This window comes from Pantherophis guttatus, chromosome 2 (assembly GCF_059756535.1).
Source record: "Pantherophis guttatus breed Tessera chromosome 2, ASM5975653v1, whole genome shotgun sequence".
NCBI classification, from domain to species: domain Eukaryota; kingdom Metazoa; phylum Chordata; class Lepidosauria; order Squamata; family Colubridae; genus Pantherophis; species Pantherophis guttatus.
This window is the reverse complement of record NC_142064.1, coordinates 33,552,720-33,575,987: the sequence shown is the minus strand read 5'-3', so window position 1 is coordinate 33,575,987 and position 23,268 is coordinate 33,552,720. Positions and strand designations below refer to the sequence as shown.

The following is a 23,268-nucleotide window of genomic DNA, read 5'->3' as shown; positions in this document are numbered from 1 at the left end:
TGCTGACTCTGTAAACTGCTTAGAGAGAGCTGTAAAGCACTGTGAAGCGATGTATAAATCTAAGTGCTATTGCTAATGTTAATAAAAATGGACAGTGGTGGGTTTGAGTGGCAACCATGAGACTCAGCATAAAACAGTTGGTATTTGTTGATAAGTCTTCCTGGTGCTGGTGGATTGGGGCTCTTGGATCCAAAAGAACCAGCAGTCATTTGCAATGGTATTTCCAGTGGGGTTGTTCTTCATATGTTTAGAATTGTAATTCCCATAGTTTTCCAGCTTTCATCCACAGCAGCGAACAATTCTGGGAATTGTCCCAAGGCATGTGGAAAACTCCAGGTTGGGGAAAATCTTATCAGTGAATCAGATTCTATAATTGCAGATGGTTTGGATTTCATGCATCTGTTTACATCTTTTGAATAGGTTATACAGCTTTCAATGGAGTTGATTTTGAAGGCACTTTCCATGTGAATACAGTAACAGATGATGACTATGCAGGCTTCATTTTTGGTTATCAAGACAGCTCCAGCTTTTATGTGGTAATGTGGAAACAGATGGAGCAGACCTATTGGCAAGCAACTCCATTTCGAGCTGTTGCAGAGCCTGGGATTCAGCTGAAGGTATTGGCTTAAGCAAAATGATAAAGGCTTTCATCTAACAATATGCTCAGAGAGAATTGCCAACATCTGTGTTGTATAACATTACTTTGTTGGGATGTTTTACAGACTGAAAAGACCATTATAGATGTTGGCATTCCTTAGAATATGGAAGAAAAAATGTTGATAGATATTTCTTTTTTTAAACTTGTCTGTGTGAAGGCTGTTAAGTCAAAGACTGGGCCTGGAGAACACCTCAGAAATTCACTTTGGCACACTGGAGACACTAATGATCAAGTCCGATTGCTATGGAAAGATCCACGAAACGTTGGCTGGAAAGATAAAGTTTCCTACCGCTGGTTCCTACAACACAGACCTCAGGTTGGATATATTAGGTAAAGCTTTGAGGCAAGAAGGGCCTTATTGTTTTATATCCATTTTCATGGTATTGACTAACATGTACAGTATTTATATTTACCCATCCACAAATAGTACCCATGTATGTTTATGCACATGTACACATACCAACAACTGGGTTATACTTGCTGAATTGAATATATGTCTTCATACTACTAAACTGGTAGGCAGGGAAATCCTTTGCACGTACCTGTATACACGTTAATCAAATCTAATCTTCAAAGTTTGAAAGATTTCAATGAATTCAATATTCACTCCTCTTTTCAGCAGTTATATGTACACTTATAAATTTACCTCTTTCTTTAAAGTTACACCATGACTCACTTCTTTCTATAATCTATCCTGTCTAATCATCAAAATCATATACCATATCTTATTTTTTTCTGTTTTATGTAAAAAGCCCATCTAGAAAGAATGTTGACTTATCAAGTGAATTTCTCTTATTCTGACGGTCAGAAAATCTCTCTTGAGCTTAAATTGATTACGCTGAATCAATTCAATATTTTGAAGCAAATTACAAAGTTGAAGGGATTCAACTAATTTTTGGGGATCAAGCTGATATTCAACTTGAATTGTGCTTGATTTACAACCCTCTGATAGATATAATAACAAAAAGGTACATAAATTAAATTTAGATATAATATCCTGTGTGTTAAGTTTCATTGAACATAATGAACAAGGTTGGTAAAATGAGGATCCAGATTATTGGGGGTAATACGCTGACATTTGTAAACCGCTCAGAGAGTGCTGTAAAGCATTATGGAGTGGTATATAAGTTTACGTGCTACTGATATAATGACAGATGCTGCACAGAGAATGAAGTCACTGACATTTTAAACTTAATTTTGTTTCTATTTCGAAAGGGCAAGATTTTATGAAGGATCTGAACTGGTAGCAGATTCTGGAGTAACCATAGACACCACCATGCGTGGAGGAAGACTTGGTGTTTTCTGCTTCTCTCAGGAAAATATTATTTGGTCCAATCTGAAATATCGCTGTAACGGTAGCATTTTTCTTTCATCCATTTTATTGCATAATCAAAACCCAACTGAATAAAGGCTAACTCCATTAGTATGGTCACACGAATAACTACATCTTTAGTCACCCTTTTACATAAACACTGGACTACACCAGCCCACTATTTTTTATTTGTAAAAATGCATATGGTGCCATTGTGAGTTCCAGGAGTTTTCCTTATTTTAAAAAATGATGCTTTATTTATTTTAATTAAAAGAATCTTTTAAAAAATACTTTCCAGTGCTGAAATGGCAGATCAATCTTGCAGTTGCATAGCGATATTGCATAACTCCTCAGTTCTGAAGTTGGGATTCTTTGGCAGCAAACAGGCCAAGCAACAGTGTCTTTCTTTGCTTAGAAAGAGAAAGTCATATGGGTCATTATTAGTTCAAAGCTTTCCACATAGATTCAAAGCACAACCTCTTCCAGCCATGTTTCTCATTGGCCTTTCCTAGAAGTGAATATATAGTGTGGAGGCTGAAATAGCCACTAAATGATGTGCTGGAGGCTTAGACTAAGTCTGTCATTCACCAGATTTGTCACTGGGGTACCAGAGTGGTTCAGGTGCTGAACATGGACCAGGAAAACCAAAGTTCAAATCTTAGGTGACCATTGTGGATGATCAAATGACTTTGGGTCCATTGCTTTCTCAGGCCAAATAAACTGGAGGATAAAATTAAGGGAAAGCTTAACTGCTCAGAGAAAAGAAAAAGGCAGGATATAAATGCAAAGAAGTATTATTCTGTTGATTTAATTCTTTTTCAAATTAGTATTTCATTAGAGGTGCATCTCTACCCTTAATTTTCATTGGGATGATAGAATAAGTACAGGGAGGTTTTGACTATTAAAATCTGAGAAATCATCAGTGTAGCCTTGGGGAAAGTTTCCACTGAAGCTTGCTCTCTCTTTAGCAGAATTATAATTTGGAAGACAAGAAATGACATGCTTGCATTCATATTTAATTAGTGAAGTACTTTTATTTAAAGTTTTATAGCTATCTCTACCATATCCTAACCAGCAATTTTTTAAAAAATCTCAGAAGTTTAGTAACTACTGTGGGCAGTGATTCTATCTCCTTTCTTGATTTCAGATACAATCCCAGAAGATTTTCAAGAATTTCAAGCTCAGAAGTATGGTGTTGGAGGTATTTAAGGAGAATCAAGAATGCAAGATATTATGGTGACTAACAGTGCAGTACATTTTTAATTCTTATACAGTTGTGTGTGTATAAATGCCCAGTTCATTTGCTATGATTGATAAATAAAAAGATAAAGTAGATTAGGGTTTCTTTTGGTTTTCATTTAATTTTCAGTTAAATTCAAGATTTAACTTCCAGTATGATTTTGTAGGCAATAACAGACAAAGACTAATAATGTGCTACACAAAAACATCTGGAATCAGAGGCTGTGCATGTAAATGATTTGATATTTATAAGACACAGATATGGAAATAATTTTGCTTGCTAATTTATATATTGATTCAAATCCAGAACTAAATGCAATAATTGATTTGAATCTCACACAAGGAGGGCCTAGCGGATTAATTTCCCATAGAAATTGCCCTGTAAGACCAGTTTTTCAGTAAACTGACACCCCCCAGTAATAAATCACTCCAAATCTCATGTTCCTCCTCAATTATAGTATTTACAATGGTTCTGATTAGTCATAAAAGCATTCACAAGAAGGGTGGATGGTAGGATTACTTTTAATGACTTCTTTAAAGTCCCATACAAATGGTAAATAATCAGAAGATGGAAGAGCAAGATGTCATCCAACAGCCCTCCAGCAGATGAAGCAGACTTTAGATCACTGCATTAGCTAACACAGCTTCCTCTGATCAAACACATTTTCATGTTTATGTTATCATTCTGGCCTCCTAATATAATCAACACCTGGCTGCTCAACCCACTTACTTCAGCCCTCTGAGGAAAATCAGTGGCTGCTTCACCACCTGGAAACCGTTTTAGGACAAGAATAAACATGAGGGCAAAGTCAAGATATCTTTAGAGAGAGGAGGGAAAGGGATCCTAACATTTGTGTTCCGATGTGATTAAACTTTGCTAAATGCCTGATTGTTGATTTCTTTTTCTTCTCAAGTTGTGTTCTGTAAACTTACTGGAAGCAGCAGAGTCAGCGTTCTTAATGTATTTTCTTGGGATAATAACCTCTGGGCAACTCTGCCTCCACAGTGTCTTTCTCAATCTTTGCCGATACTGGCTGGAGAATTCTGGCAATTGAAGTTCACACATCTTAAAATGGCTAAAATTGAGAAACACTGCTCTACAGCAGTTCAGACCCACACTGATCTTACAAATGTATCACGAACTTCATTCATACTATTACTTCTCTTCTCTAAAGCTCTTCCTGCCAGAATAACCACTTGTATATAAAATGTGAGTTTAATTCACATTTGGTAATAAACCAGAGATTCTTTAAATGTAGTTTGTTGAAATAAGCACAATAGGTCATATTCATTGGAGGTGCCTTAATTGTGTTGGGCTGTCACATTTATTGGAGAAAACAGAAATCAGAAACTAGCACTCTTGCAACATATTATACAGTCCTATTTTGTTTATTAAGCTCTGTGGCATAGATTGAATTAATAAATTAGCTCCCAGTATGAGAGAAAAATATACCAAGGCAAAAAATGTAGTAGCTTTTAATGCACACATTTAGGAGATGCACACAGGAGGCTTTCCCACACAAACATGTAGCAAATAATGAGCATGTCACCAACTGTTCGGCAGCTGTGCATACTAAACAGATGTTGTGCCCACCATTGGCCACACAGACCCAAGAGTAGGGGGTTGTAACCCTGTTAAAGGATGCTGGAATTGTAGCAACTAGCTATCTGAATGGATAAGGAAGACTTCATTGCCTCTGCTTTAAAAGAGGGGTCTGAAGGCAAGAATTAGGTACTCCTGCAGTTTTCACCTACTGTTCTTCAGTTCAATGTTTAGCTTGCAAGTGATCTACTGTTCACTGGGCTGTCCTGGGGCTGAAACATCAGTGCTTCTGCTTCTCCCCCATCCCTTTATCTTTTCTCCAGTCCCTGCTTCCATGCTGAGCTTCTTCTGGTCCCCGCTGGTTTCAAAGACGTGAAAAGTAGCCAAGGCTTCCTTTCACATGAAGTCAGCCAACTTGCTGAGTGCTGAAATAGCTGCTAAGCAGAGGCATTCATTCAATGGCCTAAGAATGGCCTCCTCCCCCCCCCCCCGCACAGCACATGGCGAGACACACAAGGGTGCCTGTTGGAGTGTTTATATACTTGTGCGTGTGTTGGAGGGTGTTTATATATATTTCAACAGACACCTGTGTGTGTGTTTATGAATACACACATGCCCCACACACTCCTTTCTGGATTATTACAAGCTTTGTATTAACAGCTGGAAAAGAAATTAAATGATAGATCTTGCATGTTAATCTCAATGAAGCAGGGAAACGTGGGCTGTTGCTTGTGTATCATTTTATCCCCCTGATTTCACAGCTCCAATTGTCTGCATTTGAATCTCCCATCCACTTATGCAAGGACAGGATTACAAAGAAACATCGCTGTTGCATTCATAATGGATGAAGTTTATTGTTTCAAATAGGATGACCTAGCTGCTGAGATTTCCTACAATGTAGGGGGAAAAAAATCAGTTTTCAACATTAAAACAAGCCTAAGCCAGGTAAGAAGAGTCAGAAAATACTACAGGTAGTCCTCAATTTACAACAGTTCATTTAGTAACGTTCAAAGTTACGACGACACTGAAAAAAGTGACTTATCTCCCTTTTTCAGTTACCTTTGCAACATCCTCATGATCGTGTGATCAAAATTCAGATGCTGGGCAACTGGTTCATATTTATGACCGTTGCTGTAGCCCAAGGTCATGTGATCCCCTTTTATGACCTTCTGACAAGCAATGGGGAAGCCAGATTCACTTTACAGTCGGGTTACTAACTTAACAACTGCAGTGATTCACTTAAATACTGTGGCAAGAAAGGTCATAAAATGGGGCAAAACTCAACAAACGTCTCACTTAACAGAATTTTTGAGCTCAATTATGGTCATAAATCGAGGACTAGCTGTACTCAGTTCCTCATGATATAAAAGATCTCGAGTCTATCCCATATTATAGAATTGCTCACAAGAATGTCCTCTGTCATTAATTTCAATGTCCTTGGGTATATTATTTAATATATTCCATATAATAATAAATTGTCCAAGAGCATGAGAATTTAAAGAGCTTTCTTCACTGTTTAAAAGCCAGATTATCTAGACTCCACAAGTCTGCAGTGGTCACACTTATAACAGCATGGTTGCAAATGGTGTTGATGTGACCCCAGGATGCTGCAACCATCGTAAAGACATTCCAATTGCCAGGCACCCGAATCTTGATCAAGTGACTCTGGGGATACTGCAATTCTGATTTGGAATTCTTTTGAGTAGCCATGCCAACATTTCTAATAGGCACCAACTAGGAGAGGGAGAGCTACCTACCTCTTTGTAGATTTGATTGGTAAGCGATCAAATTTTTTTTATCAATGGAAGAACTAGACTTTAAATCAGTATAAACAAAGGTATTTCTGTGCTGCTGTTGAGCAGAAGGAAAGATTCAAAATTCAAAAACATAACTTGGTTTGATTGGAACTCCTTTTTGAATTCATTTTGTTTCTTTTTACCTTCTGAAAGACACATACTGCTGTAAAGATCTTCCATCAGATTTTTCATGTGAGATAGATACTTACTTTCTTATTTATTTTGAGGGCAGTGGCTAAGACGCTGAGCTTGTTGATCAAAAGGTCGACAGTTCAGCGGTTCGAATCCCTAGTGCTGCGTAACGGGGTGAGCTCCCGTTACTTGTCCCAGCTTCTGCCAACCTAGCAGTTCGAAAGCATGTAAGAAATGCAAGTAGATAAATAGGGACCACCTTTGGTGGGAATGTAACAGTGTTCCATGCGCCTTTGGCGCTTAGTCATGCCAGCCACATGACCACGGGGTTGTCTTCGGACAGCACTGGCTCTTTGGCTTTAAAACAGAGATAAGCACCACCCCCTAGAGTCGGCAACGATTAGCTCATATGTTACCTTATAGTGCCATGTATGAAAAATTTGTCATGAATAGCAATTTGCTTGGGAAGCAGTTGGAAGAACTTTGTTGGGTTTTTTAAAAGATCACAAAATAGGGTAGAAAACTCAAGTACAGCCCAAGGTCAGTTGAATTTACTAAGTATTTAATAAATAAAAGAAGTCTACACACTGAAGGAAAGCCCCAATAAAAACCATGAATCTCAAGCACTGATTGAAATGATGTGGCATTCACGTCATTTCATCATGTTGCAATTTTTTTGCACAAAGAAAATTAGTCACCAGGAAGAATATGGTATTTGGCTTTTTCTTACTTTTCCCCCTCTATCAGTAAAATTGTTACTATTTTCATGGGAGGCATTCAAGCTTTGAGCTTCCATTTGTCTGTGAGGTCATGGTGAATTTTCACAATATGCTACCTTCTGATCAAGTTAACAAATTGTCTAGGTCAGGGGTCTCCAACCTTGGCAACTTTAAGACTTGTGGACTTCAACTCCCAGAATTCCTTAGCCAGTTGAAGTCCGCAAGTCTTAAAGTTGCCAAGGTTGGAGACCCTTGGTCTAGATTCATTCAGTAACATACCAGTCAACAGTCTTTTAGCTCTGTGGGTTATATGAGTACAGCGAGGTGGGGCAGAAGTGATTAACCCTTTAACCTGGGTTTTATAAAAAAAAAAAACTTATAAAAATTGTAAGATATATTGTAATATAATCTATCTTTTTTTCTTCAACTCTATAAAGAGAGGAACTGCAGATCATGTAGTTTAACTTCCCACTAGGTGGCAACAATCAGCTTAGACTTCCCAATTTACATTAAACTGAGTCCAGATTTACATCAGGACATTTCATACAAAATGTTGCACTTTTTATCAATTTTGGTTAAATTCCTTACCTTACTGATAGACCCATGGATCATATAATGCAGGCTTTCTCTTGAGTGAAAGTTATAATGATAAATTTCCACTCTATCTATCTTTAGGATACTCAAATTTTTTTTTGTCCATGGAGTTTGATGGACCATACTTAAGTCTGTGATAAATATCCTAAACTTGTTATATAATCTGATTCACATTATATTTCTAAGTTAATGGGTGGTTTCTTAGTTTCTCTCCCTTGAATTGACAGTAATGGCTTAGACCAGTGGTCCCCAACCTTTTTATTGCCGCGGCCCGCTGAGCGCGCGCAGGGGTGGGGGCACGGCCCAGGAGCTTTTGCGCATGGCCCAGGAGCCTTTGCGCTGCAGCGTTCATGTCCCCCGGCCGCTGTGCGGCCCGGTGCCAGGTACTCCACGGCCCGGCACCGGTCCGGGGGTTGGGGACCACTGGCTTAGACCATGGGTGTCAAACCCGCGGCATCACAGCGGCATCATGTGACATTTCGGGACTTTTCACCCCTTCGCTAAACCGGGTGTGGGCGTGGCCAGCATGTGACGCATCCGGCCTGTGGGCAGCGAGTTTGATAGCCCTCGCTTAGACACTAAGTGATTTAGGTCACCTATAGTAGCGGATGCCTTTGTTCATCTCTCTTCTGGTTCTGAAATGTTAGTTATTTGAGGAAACAATTGACCTATTTAGCTGCTGCAAGAAGATTGCAGACTGACTACAAACAATGGCAGACAAAGTAGTAACAATGTTGCATTGGAATATCTGCAAGTAGTACCATTTGCCTGCAAGTAAGAACTGGTGGCACTACAAAATAGACGAAGTAATAAAAAGTGAAAAAGCTAAATAGCCTCTGCGACTTTAGAAATTGAACAGATAAGGACTTGCCGCACTAACAATCCAAACTCATCAACTGTCGATCAGAAAGATGTTGCTGTATCTGTAGGCAGCAGAGAAAGAATTGGAGAAAAATCCCAAAACCCAAAGACTTGCAAATAGAAGAATAACTGTAGCAAAAGAAAGCAAAGTTAATACCAATATTAATAGGTGTCTTAGGTACAATCCCAAAACAAATGGAGCACCACTTGAACATCATCGGCATTGACAAAATCACCATCAGTCAATTGCAAAAGGCAGCTTTATTTGGAACAGCTTGCATCCTGCAACAATATCTTTAATACCATCAAACAACATCTACCTATCCCACATCCTGCGGAAGAACTTGAAAGGTGGATTAAAATGCTATATCCATTCTAAAATACTGGCTGGCTGTGCGGCCAACCATAAAAAATAATTAAAAAAACTATACTGGGTTAATGAGTGACCCAGAATAAACTATGAACCATTAGCTGAATTTGTCATCTTGCTTCCAAAACAAGGTCCAATAGTTCCAAAATATGCATAACTTTGCGTAACATTCACACACCTGATGGTCATCTTTATTCTCCAAATGTTTCTGGATACTCCCTTGAAAGAGTTACTGGACACTCAAGAGAAAATGAAAGGCTAATTTCCAGTGTCCAACGACAGGAAAGGCTCTGGGAGGGTAGTCTGGGAAGAGCTGAGATTAAATAAAATAATAAAATAATTATTATGCATTCACAGTTCTAGAGTTTACTGGCATAGCTCTATCACTCTAAACACCATACTGGTTTTAGCAGAGATTCTGGTGAGTAGTTTGAAAACACAATGTTTCAGATCATTTTTAACCATTCAAAGGTTTTCATGATCAAAAGAAGTAGAGTGTTTTCCACTGCTATTTAGACACAATGTCCTATTTAGATGTAGAGGTTTAGCAAAAACCACTGTAACAATAAAATGCTTCTATTTTTAGAAACTTGTACTTTAACTCCCCTATATTTTTCTTAACACTATAGTTTTGTGATTCAGTTTAAATATAACCAGGAGAGCCTTCTACTTAGCAACCACAAAACAAGCTGTCAGAGTTCTCTCCAGAGCAAATTGTATCATACAATTAAGCACTCAGCAGGGAAAGCCTGCATTAGATGACCTAACACTTTCAAGAAAAAAGACTGTGTTGTAAAGCACAAACTCAATAGCTTTCCTGTTAATGTTCATATTTTACGGTTTTAGCTTTTTGTTTTTCTAATTTTTTATAGTTTGATGGTTTGCTTCATTGTGTTCTGTCACTTATAACCTGGTCATCTCATATTTGGACTATTGCAATGCACTTTACATGGGGCTACCCTTGAACGGTATTAAGAAGCTACAGTTAGGGGGTCCTTGATGGCCTGTGTAACATGGCTGTTGCATGAGCTGCACTGCAGAGTCCTTGATCTTTGTCAGTTATTAGCTCTGCTTTCTCAGATACATCTTCAGTTTGTCATACCTCTTCTAGAAGCCTCTCAACTGGGGTGGCACTTATGATCCTACTTCAGCTTTCCTTTGCTTTACAGATCTGTGGAAGTCATAAATACAAGGACTGGTTGCAAATTTATTTTATTACTGTCATAACTGAACTTGTCACTAAGTGAGGCAGTTGCTAAACCAGGTCTACCTATATTCAATAGAAATCAATTAGTGCAGATTAACGGAGATATAGTACCTTTGTTATATCAATCACCATATGAATAAAAATCTTGCTGATACTTTTAGATATGCATATATTATTACTTATGATTAAAGCTATCGAAGGTTGAAAAAGATTCAAAAGTCTAAATATACAATGGAAAAGTCATGCTGCAAAATGATGAGAATACACATCCCTTTCCCAGTGAAATATTTGCTCCCGTATTGGAAACTGGTTTTGATTAAAATTATCCAATTTTTTTCTAAAAAAGCTACCAAGAGATAATTGGACTAAAAGATATAAATAAATGGATGCGACCATGAATATATGACATACCAGTAATTGAAATTTTTAACAAACTCAAATTTATTGATCAAGGAATTACATCTATAATACTTTCTGAATATGAAGCGATTCTTGAAAACTCCAACAAAACACTTTAAAAACATCAGTTGCTTGACTTGTACTATGGATTCATCTCAAAGTCTCAACCATTAACTTCCCCCAATATAGACTTACATTTCATGCAAGTAAAAACTAGTGTATACAGAATAAAGTCCCTGGATATTTACAAAAGTTCAACACTGTATCAAAAGCTTAAAAAAAGAATTAAAAAAGAATTGAATATGAAGAACTATCCCAAGATGAAAATACAGTAAATAAAAAGAGTAAAGCAAATTATTAGTTTCTCTGAAGTTAAAATATTGCAGCTTTATCAATCTGCTTAGCTTTGAAAACAGGCACTTCTTTATCATCGTGGTTGGTTTCCACTTATCAGAAATATTAAATGGAAGCAGCTGTTGTAATTAATGTAATTAACAAAAAACAAACAAACAAACAAACATGACAGCACCAGCCTACTAATTTTACTGTAATTTTTCCAGCACATGGGAATTGAGCTTCCACAGATAAATCAAAAGAAAGCAGTAATGCCCATTTCCTAGTAAGCTAATTCTTAAATTTACAATTTCAATGTAATCCTAAACATGTTTAATCTGAATGTATTCTGGTGTATTTCATGGTTCTTACTTCCTGATAAAGAAGCATGTTTGGACTGGAATCTCCAAATGAAACTTGATAGGCATGGGAAAAACCTCTTATGTCAGATTTGGAATTGGAAATGAAAAATGTTTATTACCACTGAAGATACAGTTCAAACTATGATAATAAAATTACTTTGAATTAAATTGTTTTTTCCTAATTTATCTACTATTGAATTTAAATATGAGTGCATCGAAATATATTTAGGGATGAAACTGAAGAGATGCAGGAAAGATAAAGAAAATTAAAAAAAATTCACAGACCTAAAAATACTCTTTGATAAGATAGAATTCTTATTTTGTTGTCCACTATTCCTAACCGAATACATTGATAAATGCATCTAGTCCCACAGTGGCTCATAATAGTTAATTAATTGCACCAACATTTACAGTGTTGCACATCCCAGTCAAATTTTCAGGTTCCATGTTTTGTCACCCAATTAATTCACAAAAGGTGCTTTTCATTAATATAAATAAATATTTTTATACCCACAAATCTTTCTCATTCACAATCCAGATTTGTAATAATTTACTATGAGATCTATTACAGAATAAAAACCTTCTTGACCTCATACTCTTCCCACCAAATATGACATCTCATCTAGTGAAGTGTTAAACTCTTTTTCATGTATCTAAATAAAAGGGTTCAGGTGTATGACTTCTTATGGAATACCAAATACATATGCACATATATTCAGGGTCCAACTGACTTGCCATATTGAACTAAGATGTGTTTTTTCAGTGTCCCTTAAATTCAGATAATAAAAAAAATATTTAGAAAAAAACCTGTCTCAAAATGTAAGTGTTCCATGAGAGAAGCACTATCCTAACCATCAATGTTAGGAAAATGATTATACAGATAACCTTGTGATTTATTAAATCAATGGAGTTATAACAGAAGCAGTTTCAAACGTAGAATCCTCTGGTTGGGCAGCAGAAAGGTGCTAGAAGAGTCCATAGGTAGAGAAGGACACAAACCCAGCAAGAAGCCATTTTAATCCAGAAAATGGACCAGGTTCCAACGAAGAATTTTTCAATTGCGGCATTTTCATAACTACGATGAAAGGGAGTGGAGGTTACCAAATTTGCTGACACACAAATCAATTCTAGAAGGATGATGCACTGGTCCAATTCTTGGAGGACTTATTTCAAAGAAACCATACTGATCTTCCCTGGAACCGGTTTCCTCACATTAACTACTGTGTTTCCCCGAAAATAAAACCCTATCTTATATTTTTTTGAACCCCGAAATAAGCGCTTGGTCTTATTTTTGGGGAGGTCTTATTATTTTGGGGCACGTTGAGCAAGACGGGACTCCTCTTGTCATTGTGCCTGATTTCCAGCTCTGTCTCCCTAACCCTAACCAAAAGAAATGGTGGGGACCGGCTGCACATGCGGTTAATATTTTTGGGGACAGCTTATTTTCTGGAAGGGCTTATTTTGGGGGGGGGGGTTATTTTAGCGCATGCGCTCAAAAGCCCGATTGGTCTTATTATCAGAGGATGTCTTATTCTCAGGGAAACAGGGTAAGAAATGTGTGTACATTAAAACACATTCAGTACTACTTTCTCCCAGATAGGATAACACCTGCATATGATTCTGCTTTCGACTAATTTGTGCAAGCCAGACATCATGAATTTAATTTTTATTACATGTCTTGTAAACCTGAGATAAGAAATGTGATTTTAATTAACCATTTCAGATTGCAGTTCTGTAAATGCCAGCCATCATTCATTATCGTTAATTTGCAGTGCAACAATTAAATCTAAAATATTTACTTTTGAAACTTCTATTTGATGTATCCTGTTTCCAGGAATAGAAAGATGGATTTGTGCATTTAAAGTATCTAATTGCATCATCTCAGTAATCTTTATATAACTGGCCAGAATTATTTACCTGATTTTACAGGGAACGAGGTTTATGCTGCAGGAATGAGTTGTTTAAAACCACCAAATAGTTTGTGTGAAAAGTGAGATTTAATTCAGAAGCTTCTGTTACCCTAAGCATCACCTGGCAGAAGACTACCATGTTTCCCCGAAAATAAGACCCGGTCTTATTTTCTTTTGACTAGGACTTGTTTTGGGGGGATGTCTTAATTCTCCCCTCCCTTACCCTTCAGGACAGCTCAGTGTCCCAGAGAAGCCGAACACGGCACTTTGGCTCCAGTCTCTGCTACCGCAAAATGCATTGCTGGTGCTCACTGGGCATGTTCAAAGCCAGCGAGTAGATGTGGTTGGAGCCACAGCTGCAACTTCTTCCTGCTTTATCTTTGCCCTCAGTTGGGAGCGGGGTGATTCATGGCGAAATGGTGGGTGAATTCGCTTGTGAGGTATTCCTAAAGCCTCAGCAGGAAGGGTCGCTTGGGTAGTAGACTGTAGGTCTTTGCGAGGTTCGTTGCACCGGTTGTGGCAGGATGTCATGAGGCTTGTGCTATTGCATGCGGGAGCAGCTGCACCTGCATGACGAATCTCGCGGCACTGCCGCTGCTCGCACACACAACGCCACAACAAGTCCTGTGGTGTCCTGCTGCAAGCAACTGCGCCGGTGCAACAAGCCTAGCAAAGACCCATTTCTGCCGGAGTTTGGGGGAGAGAAACAAGACAGGGTCTCTGCTGCATCTGCTTTCCTTGCGTGCAGCTGAAAATTCACAAAAGGTGAAATGCCAAGCTCGACCTGTACCAACAACTCGTGTATTAACCCCACTTTCTCAGCCTACTACCCAAACGCCCCTCCCCTCCTGATGAGGCTTTAGAAATACCTGTAAGCGAATTCACCCACTATTTCGCCACGAACCACCTCGCTCCCGACTGAGGGCAAAGCTATAGCAGGAAGAAGCGGCCACTCGTGTCCCCTGCTGTAAGTGGCTGCTGGGCAGCGGCGTGTCGGGGCATGGGAGACTTGGCTGCAGCGGTCCTAAGGTAAATGGGTGTGGGGCGCGTGGGGCTGCTCCACCCTGCCACCCACACTCTAGTTTGATTTTTACACCCGGGCCTCACCCCACCTCGTACAACCAGATGGTAGATGGGGCTTAACTGGGGCTTGTTTTCAGGATAGGTTGTATTTTCGGGGAAACATGGTAGGTTTCTTGAGGGACAACTTCTTCCAAGAACATCTGCCTATTTACGTGATCCCAGAGCATGCATCTTTCACATTTTGTCATCTTATGGGACCTACAGTGATCTCCCTCCCTCTCCCCCCAACTTTTCTCACCTTTCAGAAACTGTCACAGCCTGAGTCTTCTCTCAGGCATTAAGGGGCCAGTGGAGTGGAAGTCCCCTTGTGGTTTTGTTATGTGCACAGTTGCTATTTTATATTTGGTGTTTTGTATATTAATCCAGTCAGGAGAGTAATTTCATTTCTACCCCATTAGGTTCCATGCAGTCCTCCCAAATTCTTCTCCAGGAGGCTAGACTGCCTTGGAGCTGTTATGAAGGAGCTTACTGGAGAAAGAGACCAGAGGGGTTCCCACAACGTAACATCAAACTGTACATTTTTTTCAAGGGACTTACTGGAACCAATGGGTAACAGTCATCATCACGTAAAGAGACGCCAGGAAGAATACAAAGTGGAAATAAGCATAGCTGTATACTGTTCCTTTCTTTTCATCATAAATTACTCTCTGACCGCTTTTTTTCCCAATTTGCTCTTCAACTTCAGCTGGGTAGAACAAACATAAAGAGAAATATAATATACTTAGATCTAAATCAGTAACATATACTCAGAATGAAGTTAACAATGCAAAATGACCCAGTGTTGAGTTTGAAAGAGCTGTTTTAAGCCTGGAATGGCCCTGCGACAGCGGTTTTAACCTCAAAACACTTCTGAAAAAATTTATACAGCCATTTTGCATTTGAACAGGGTCATTTCAATTCTGAAACATTTTGCACCCGCATACTATATACACTTACCTGGGAAAAATCCCTGGGATTACTTTTCAGTTAACCCAGTTGGATTGCTTTGACTGAAACTCAACTAAAAAGATTGGGGCCAGGAATCCATTCTTAAAGTGGCATGCTAAAACTAACCATATTCAATTAGTCCCCTTTCATACTTATTTTTCTATAGGAATATTTTTGCTTTAGTTTTTGCTTTAGTATAGTTGCTGGTCTTTGGTCAAGGAATACAGTCATCAAGAGCTTAAGACTCGTGACCTTGAGAATTGATAGTACGGTCAAGCATCCTGACTGAAAGAGAACCAAAGGAAGCTATCTGAAGTGGCTCTTCTTCTGTTTGATATGTGCTTTCATATTGATTTCTCCCTGGCCTTGATATTCTCCTCACTTGTGAAGGACACAAGAATACAAACTTTACTACTGAACTGCAATCCTTCTCACTGTTGAGAATTTTCTTCTCAGTTTAATGGCAATCTATTATAATTAATTCCAGAAGAAAATATATTCCACTGACACATGGGATGAAAATGCTATTTTCCATCCACAGATATGTTCTTTTTAAAGTTGTGTCTGTAATCAACATGCTTGTGGTTATAACATATATTTCAAGTTTTATGCTTCTTGTGTGGTTATATGGTTTTTCTCCACACACAGAAGCAAATCTAAAAAAGAAAAACTGCAGTGCTTTAAGATGACAAAAATAACTTTTCAAAGAAATCTTTTTAATACTCATGTTTTAAGAGATTCTATATGCATTTGAAGATTCTGAAAATGCTGCCATATCTCCAAACAGGCTCTCTCCCACTCCAAATATGTGATAAACTAACATCCCATGTAGCCTTTAAAACTCAAGTCTTGCTGGTAAAGGCAAATAACTGGTAGCTGAAAACTCCAGACTAATCCAAAAAAATAAATCATAGTAATTCTGTTAATAATCATAATTTATTAACTGCAGCTTTAAAAAGAATCTATTTCTGTGTCTGTGTATGTTTAAAACATGATGAAACATTTTTATAGCAATTGATAGCACTTTTTATAGAAGTTGATAGCACTTATCAACTTGTATAAACAATGTGCAATTGTGCATTTTATTGTTGTGAGCCGCCCTGAGTCCATTGGCGATAGGGCGGCATATAAATCACATTAAACTAAACTAAACTTATAAAATCTACAAACCAATCAAATTCAAAGGTAATCAGAATTAGAAATGTAGCATGACAGTTCTCAAGTTTATTTATTTATATCCTGAGCGGATGCGGTGTGCAGCAGCTTAATGACACTGAAACTGCTGGCCAGAAATGGCCTGCACTCCAGCAGTTCAAGCCCAGCTCCGCAAGATGGGGTGAGTTCCTGCCGCTTGCTCCCCGGTTCCTGCCCACCCAGCAGTTTGAAAATATGAAATATTGCGAGTAGATAAATGGATATCACTTCAGCGGGAAAAACCTAGCTGTGTTCATGTGTGCGGAGAACGCAAGATGGTGCTGGACCTGGTCAGATGCGAGGCAATGGAACACGAGGAAGGGGAGCCCAGCAGAGCCAGCAATCCAAGCGCCTCTAGTCAGCTGGTGTAAGCTAGTTTGCCCCCTGTGGTGCAACTAGGATAAGCACACAAGTGTTGAACAGAATGAACTAGCAATTTAAGCTGTCAGGACTGCATTGTGTCTAGCATTTGTAGATTGCTGTATGCCATACGCTAAATAAATTATTATTATTAATAATTATTATTTTTACAAATAACTCAAGACAGCAAACATATCCAACACACCTTCCTCCTGTGAGGTGGGTTGAGCTGAGAGAGAGTAAGTGGTCCAAAGTCACCCAGCTGGCTTTCATGGCTAAGGCGTGACTTGAACGCACAGTCTCCAGCTTTCTCTGTTTTAAAGAATACAAATCTGCACGAAAGAAAAAAAAATGGCAATTCTTACCATCTCCATCAGGAGTACAGCAGAAACAGCAGCGAGCTATCTATAACAGAGACACAAAACCAAAAGGTTTTTTCCACTAATTCAGAAACAAGTAAGTCAATACTGATACTCCTCAAAATATTTCAATGAAACATTATTAGTAAAAGGACAACACTGGATTAAATTCACTGTACAGTGAACTTAAAACCAATCAAATTAAGTTGTAGTCTTTCTGAAGTACTTTCATTTTCGTTCAAAGGACCATGGTGCCATGATTTTTATACTGGCAACTTTTTCTTTCGTCAATAGCTTACATTAAAAAGAAAAAGAAAAAGCTTGAAATATATGCTTGCAAAGAATGGATTTTGCTCTTTTAGTTTTTTTCTTTGAAATCAGAGATTGTTTTTTTTATAATAGCAACATATAGGTACTCCTTGCTTAATGATAGTAATTGAGACTGGAATTTCCATTGCTAAGCAATGTGGTCACAAAGCGAGACACCACATGATTGCCCCAGTCTGTTGCCAGGTTCCAGGAACTTGTGACTTCCTATTAGCTTTCAACCAAGTCAATGGTGAAGCCAGCAAGAAGTTGTAAGTCCCTGTCACAAGCTTTTCCTTCGGTGGCTAGCAAGGAGGCAGGCAGGCAGGGGAGTGCTATGGAGTGTGGCCGAGTGGTGGAGGGAGTGCTGTGATGTATGAGTGCAGCGTGAGTGCAGCATTCCTTCCCTGATTCAGGCTGTAGAACATGCGTGTGGCAAGGCTGAGAGGTGCACAGCTCTGTGGTGTGCGACTGCAGTGGAGCTGTGTGCATATGGTGCAAGTGTGGCAGGGCACGGTTTGAGTGTAGGTGGGCTGGGTGTGTAACAGTAACAGAGTTGGAAGGGACCCTAGAGGTCATCTAGTCCAACACCCTGCTCACGCAGGAGACCTGTACTAAGGATTCGAACCGCCAAACTGCCGACTTTTCTGATTGACAAGCTCAGTGTCTTAGCCCCTGAGCCATGTGTGTGCATGTCATGCGTGAGGGCAGCTAGTCATCTGCTCACTCTGTTGCCCAAGGACTCCTTGGGAGAGAAAGTGGCGGGAGCAGGAGCAACTTACAATCTTTCCTGCCAGTTTCCCCACTGACTTTGTGGGAAGCCAGCAGGGAAGGTCGCAAATAATGATGTATCCACAGGATACTGCAACTGTTGTTAAGTGCAAGCCAGTTGCCAAGTGCCTGAGTCATGATCACTTGACTGCAGGGACACTGTGACTGGCGCAGTCCTTGAAATTGTTAAGTCTCACTCGCTTACAACTTTGAATGGTTGTTGAACAAGTGGTCGGTCAGCAAGGACTATCTGTAGTTATTTATTTATTTATTTCTTAGATTTCTATGCCGCCCTTCTCCCATAAGACTCGGGGCGGCTCACATAATAAAAAACATATAACAATAAATAAAACTAAAAACATCCAAATGTAAAAACCCCAACAACTAAAATCTCATAACAGATCAGGGAATTTGCTGAAAAAGCCATGTCTTCAGTTCGGCGCGGAAAGCGCGGAGGTTGGGGGCCGTCCGAAGCCCGGTGGGTAATTCATTCCAGAGGGTCGGTGCGGCCACCGAGAATGCCCTCATCCTGGGGGCCACCAGCCGACATTGTCTGGCGGATGGCACCCGGAGGAGGGCAGTCCTATGTGACCGCACTGGGCGGTGGGAGACCGGTAGGAGGTGATCCTGCAAGTATCCCGGGCCCATGCCATGTAGGGCTTTATAGATCAAGACCAGCACCTTGAAGCGGATCCGAAGGGCCACTGGTAACCAGTGCAGCTCGCGCAGGAGAGGTGTTACATGGGAGTAACGGGAGGCTCCCGTAACAACCCGCGCGGCCGCATTCTGGACCAGTTGAAGCCTCCGGGTGCACCCCAAGGGCAGCCCCATGTAGAGGGCATTGCAGTAATCCAGCCGAGTTAGCTATGTAATTTTGTAATATACATACAGTGGGGCAAAAAAGTATTTAGTCAGCCACCAATTGTGCAAGTTCTCCCACTTAAAAAGATGAGAGAGGCCTGTAATTTTCATCATAGGTAGACCTCAACTATGAGAGACAAAATGAGAAAACAAATCCAGACAATCACATTGTCTGATTTGGAAAGAATTTATTTGCAAATTATGGTGGAAAATAAGTATTTGGTCACCTACAAACAAGCAAGATTTCTGGCTCTCACAGACCTGTAACTTCTTCTTTAAGAGGCTCCTCTGTCCTCCACTCATTACCTGTATTAATGGCACCTGTTTGAACTTATCAATATAAAAGACACCTGTTCACAACCTCAAACAGTCACACTCCAAACTCCACTATGGTGAAGACCAAAGAGCTGTCGAAGGATACCAGAAACAAAATTGTAGACCTGCACCAGGCTGAGAAGACTGAATCTGCAATAGGCAAGCAGTTTGATGTGAAGAAATCAACTGTGGGAGCAATAATTAGAAAATGGAAGACATACAAGACCACTGATAATCTCCCTCGATCTGGGGCTCCATGCAAGATCTCACCCCGTGGGGTCAAAATGATCACAAGAACGGTGAGCAAAAATCCCAGAACCACACGGGGGGACCTAGTGAATGACCTGCAGAAAGCTGGGACCAACGTAACAAAGGCTACCATCAGTAACACACTACGCCGCCAGGGACTCAGATCCTGCAGTGCCAGACGTGTCCCCCTGCTTAAGCCAGTACATGTCTGGGCCCGTCTGAAGTTGCTAGAGAGCATTTGGATGATCCAGAAGAGGATTGGGAGAATGTCATATGGTCAGATGAAACCAAAGTAGAACTGTTTGGTAGAAACACAACTCGTCGTGTTTGGAGGAGAGAGAATGCTGAGTTGCATCCAAAGAACACCATACCTACTGTGAAGCATGGGGGTGGCAACATCATGCTTTGGGGCTGTTTCTCTGCAAAGGGACCAGGACGACTGATCCGTGTACAGGAAAGAATGAATGGGGCCATGTATCGTTACATTTTGAGTGCAAACCTCCTTCCATCAGCAAGGGCATTAGTGGCTTCATAAGAAGCATTTCATGGTCCTGGAGTGGCCTAGCCAGTCTCCAGATCTCAACCCCATAGAAAACCTTTGGAGAGAGTTGAAAGTCCGTGTTGCCCAGCGACAGCCCCAAAACATCACTGCTCTAGAGGAGATCTGCATGGAGGAATGGGCCAACATACCAGCAACAGTGTGTGCCAACCTTGTGAAGACTTACAGAAAATGTTTGACCTCTGTCATTGCCAACAATGGATATATAACAAAGTATTGAGATGAACTTTTGATACTGGCCAAATACTTATTTTCCACCATAATTTGCAAATAAATTCTTTCCAAATCAGACAATGTGATTGTCTGGATTTGTTTTCTCATTTTGTCTCTCATAGTTGAGGTCTACCTATGATGACAATTACAGGCCTCTCTCATCTTTTTAAGTGGGAGAACTTGCACAATTGGTGGCTGACTAAATACTTTTTTGCCCCACTGTATTATAAAGAAAAGTTTAAAGATTTTAAAGAAAAGTTTATTTTTTTAAAAAAAATCTGTATAAAATATTTATTAAAGGAAAAGAATATGCCTCAGTTTTGACAAATGATTATTACAGCACGCAAATATATCCTGTAAATGCACGTGTTTAATTTTGGCAGTCTCTAATTATGTTCTTCCAAATAAATATGAAAACCAAAATAGCAGTGTAAAAAGTTATGTTTAGCAAATATTCTGGTCTCGGAAATCCTTGCGAGATGCAGTTAGCAATGTTGCCATGCATATAAAGAGTCCTTCACAATGTGACTAACAGTCAAGTTCAGATGCAAGAAAGCCTCTCTATTTAAAAGAAGCAGCTGGAGAATTATGTTTACATTTCTAATCAGGAGACAAAAGAGCTTCTGTCACAGGGAAGAATGAGACCTACAATTAGTTGCCTGCTGCTAGTCTTCTCTTTATGTTTCCCTACAATAGTTCTTGTAGTGCTCTTTAAGAGCAAATGATCTAAAAATAATGCTATTATGGTACACTTCAGTACTACATTTCTGAGCTCTCCCGTGCAGCTCGTACTGTCCCAGACAGCATCCATCTGTGCTGGCTCTTGCTTAGCACAAGAACACTGCTTTCTGGTAGCACTGTCTGAAGTGGCAAATGTGTGATACCACATGTCGCAACTTGGACATTGCTGCTGGTCCAAATGAGATGGAAAGGATAACAATGACAGCAACATTATGGAAAGCATTAAAATAGGTTAATACCCAATATCCCAGACAAGACATTGAGGGAGGGGTGAAATGCTCCCGGTTTGGACCGGATCACCTGATCCGGTAGCGATGGCGGTAGGTGGTTCGGAGAACCGGTAGCAAAAATCCCTGTGTCCCCCCCTTGCCCAGCTGAGCCGCGTGATCATCAGAGGCTGTTTTTTTTACTTTTAAAAGCATTTTTTCTACAACCTCTTTGGCCGAAAAAATGCTTTTAAAAGAAAAAAAAAGCCTCTGATGATCGCACGGCTCAGCTGGGATCGTCAGAGGCTTCTAAAAGCATTTTTTTCCTGCAACCTCTTAAGGTTGTAGAAAAATACTTTTTAAAGTAAAAAAAAAAATTGGCCACGCCCACCGTCACATTACCCTCCCCCCCACCATGCCACGCCCACAGAACCGGTAGTAACAAATTTTAGATTTCACCCCTGCATTGAGGCCTTTTTTGAAGTATCTCTTCAAATGCTAACACTTCAGTAGCACCTGCAAAAAGTAGCAACTGGTGGGATACTAACATAAACACAGGTTTTAGATCTTCTGTTAACTCAAACAAGTTGGCAGCAACAGATACTAAAAACCGAATTGTGTTTGCATTTGATTGTGTTTATATAAGCCAGACCAAGATACAGATAGTTGGTATGATAGTTGACTTGCCCAGGAAATATGAAGCAGCACAGGTTATATCAAGACTCTGAATATTGTGGCTTAACCTCCTTGAAATTATAATGCTGCATTTATTTCTTCTTTCTCTATATGTAACTTCATATAACATAGAACGGACTACAAACCACTAATACAATCAGTATCTGCACATACACCCTAGTGTAAAATGTATTTTCCATCTCTCTGTATTCTATTGTTTTTTTCTTCTACGCAAACAGCCTTCATCTACGATATTTAGAATCCTCCTCAGCAAAAACTCTAGTTTTCGTAATATGTGAAACTCTGTTAAATTTCTAGGTGAGCTTCAATAGACAGTAAGTAGCAAATGAACAAAATATTTAAAAAATATGATGATAAAACTTGAAAATATGCAACTCTGTGGGATCATTTGTTACATTGTTATAATCTCTGAATCCAAATATTTCCCCTGAAGGAACACAACACTATAACCTTATCTTATAGTTATTTGCTACCGTACATCAAAGTAGGGCTCACTTTTAGAATAACTAACCATGAAATGTAGCCAAACTACATATTTGCATTTGTAGACTTGCTCTAATATGGAAGCTTCACTATGTAGATTTCTGTTTCACCAGGGGAGAGGAAGAGGGCATCATGCCAATAAGGCAACAAGACTTAAGAAAAAGAGACCATCTTATCAGAAAAGTATGGTAACTTTTGGAGTATAAGATGCCTTTTGGAGTATAAGATGCACTTCCCCCCCCTAAAAGTGGGTGAAAATTGTGATGCGTCTTATACACCAAATGTTGCTGAAGACCCGTCCACCCACTGGCCCCCACCCTTCGGCCATTTTCAGCCTTTGTGTGTCACGTTTTCGGCCTCCGCACCAGTGGTGGGGTTGCCGCTGGTTCACACTGATTCTATAGAACCGGTAGTAAAACTGGCGGAAGGCTCTGCCCACTGACCCCGAAGTAATCAGAACGCTTCTGCGCATGCGCACAAGAGCGTGTGCTCGTGTGAGCAAAGCAAGCG

The 23,268-nt window shown here is 39.7% G+C and overlaps 2 protein-coding genes across 3 annotated transcripts in view; one reads left to right on the top strand and one right to left on the bottom strand.

The window, feature by feature from the left end:
• THBS4 (thrombospondin 4) overlaps positions 1-3,305 on the top strand; it is a 37,866-nt gene extending 34,561 nt beyond the window's left edge. For both annotated transcript variants that reach the window (XM_034441048.3, XM_034441049.3), the window contains exons 19-22: positions 421-617; positions 816-988; positions 1,874-2,013; positions 3,118-3,305. In XM_034441048.3, coding sequence (XP_034296939.2) covers positions 421-617; positions 816-988; positions 1,874-2,013; positions 3,118-3,179 — 572 coding nt within the window. In that variant the 3' untranslated portion in view covers positions 3,180-3,305. The remainder of the gene's footprint in view (positions 1-420; positions 618-815; positions 989-1,873; positions 2,014-3,117) is intronic.
• A 7,543-nt stretch (positions 3,306-10,848) lies between these two features.
• The window catches only part of SERINC5 (serine incorporator 5), a 44,474-nt gene continuing 32,054 nt past the window's right edge, over positions 10,849-23,268 (bottom strand). The window contains exons 10-12 of the mRNA XM_034441047.3: positions 17,365-17,404; positions 15,056-15,203; positions 10,849-12,600 (exon numbers count right to left, since the gene is read on the bottom strand). Coding sequence (XP_034296938.1) covers positions 12,453-12,600; positions 15,056-15,203; positions 17,365-17,404 — 336 coding nt within the window. The 3' untranslated portion in view covers positions 10,849-12,452. The remainder of the gene's footprint in view (positions 12,601-15,055; positions 15,204-17,364; positions 17,405-23,268) is intronic.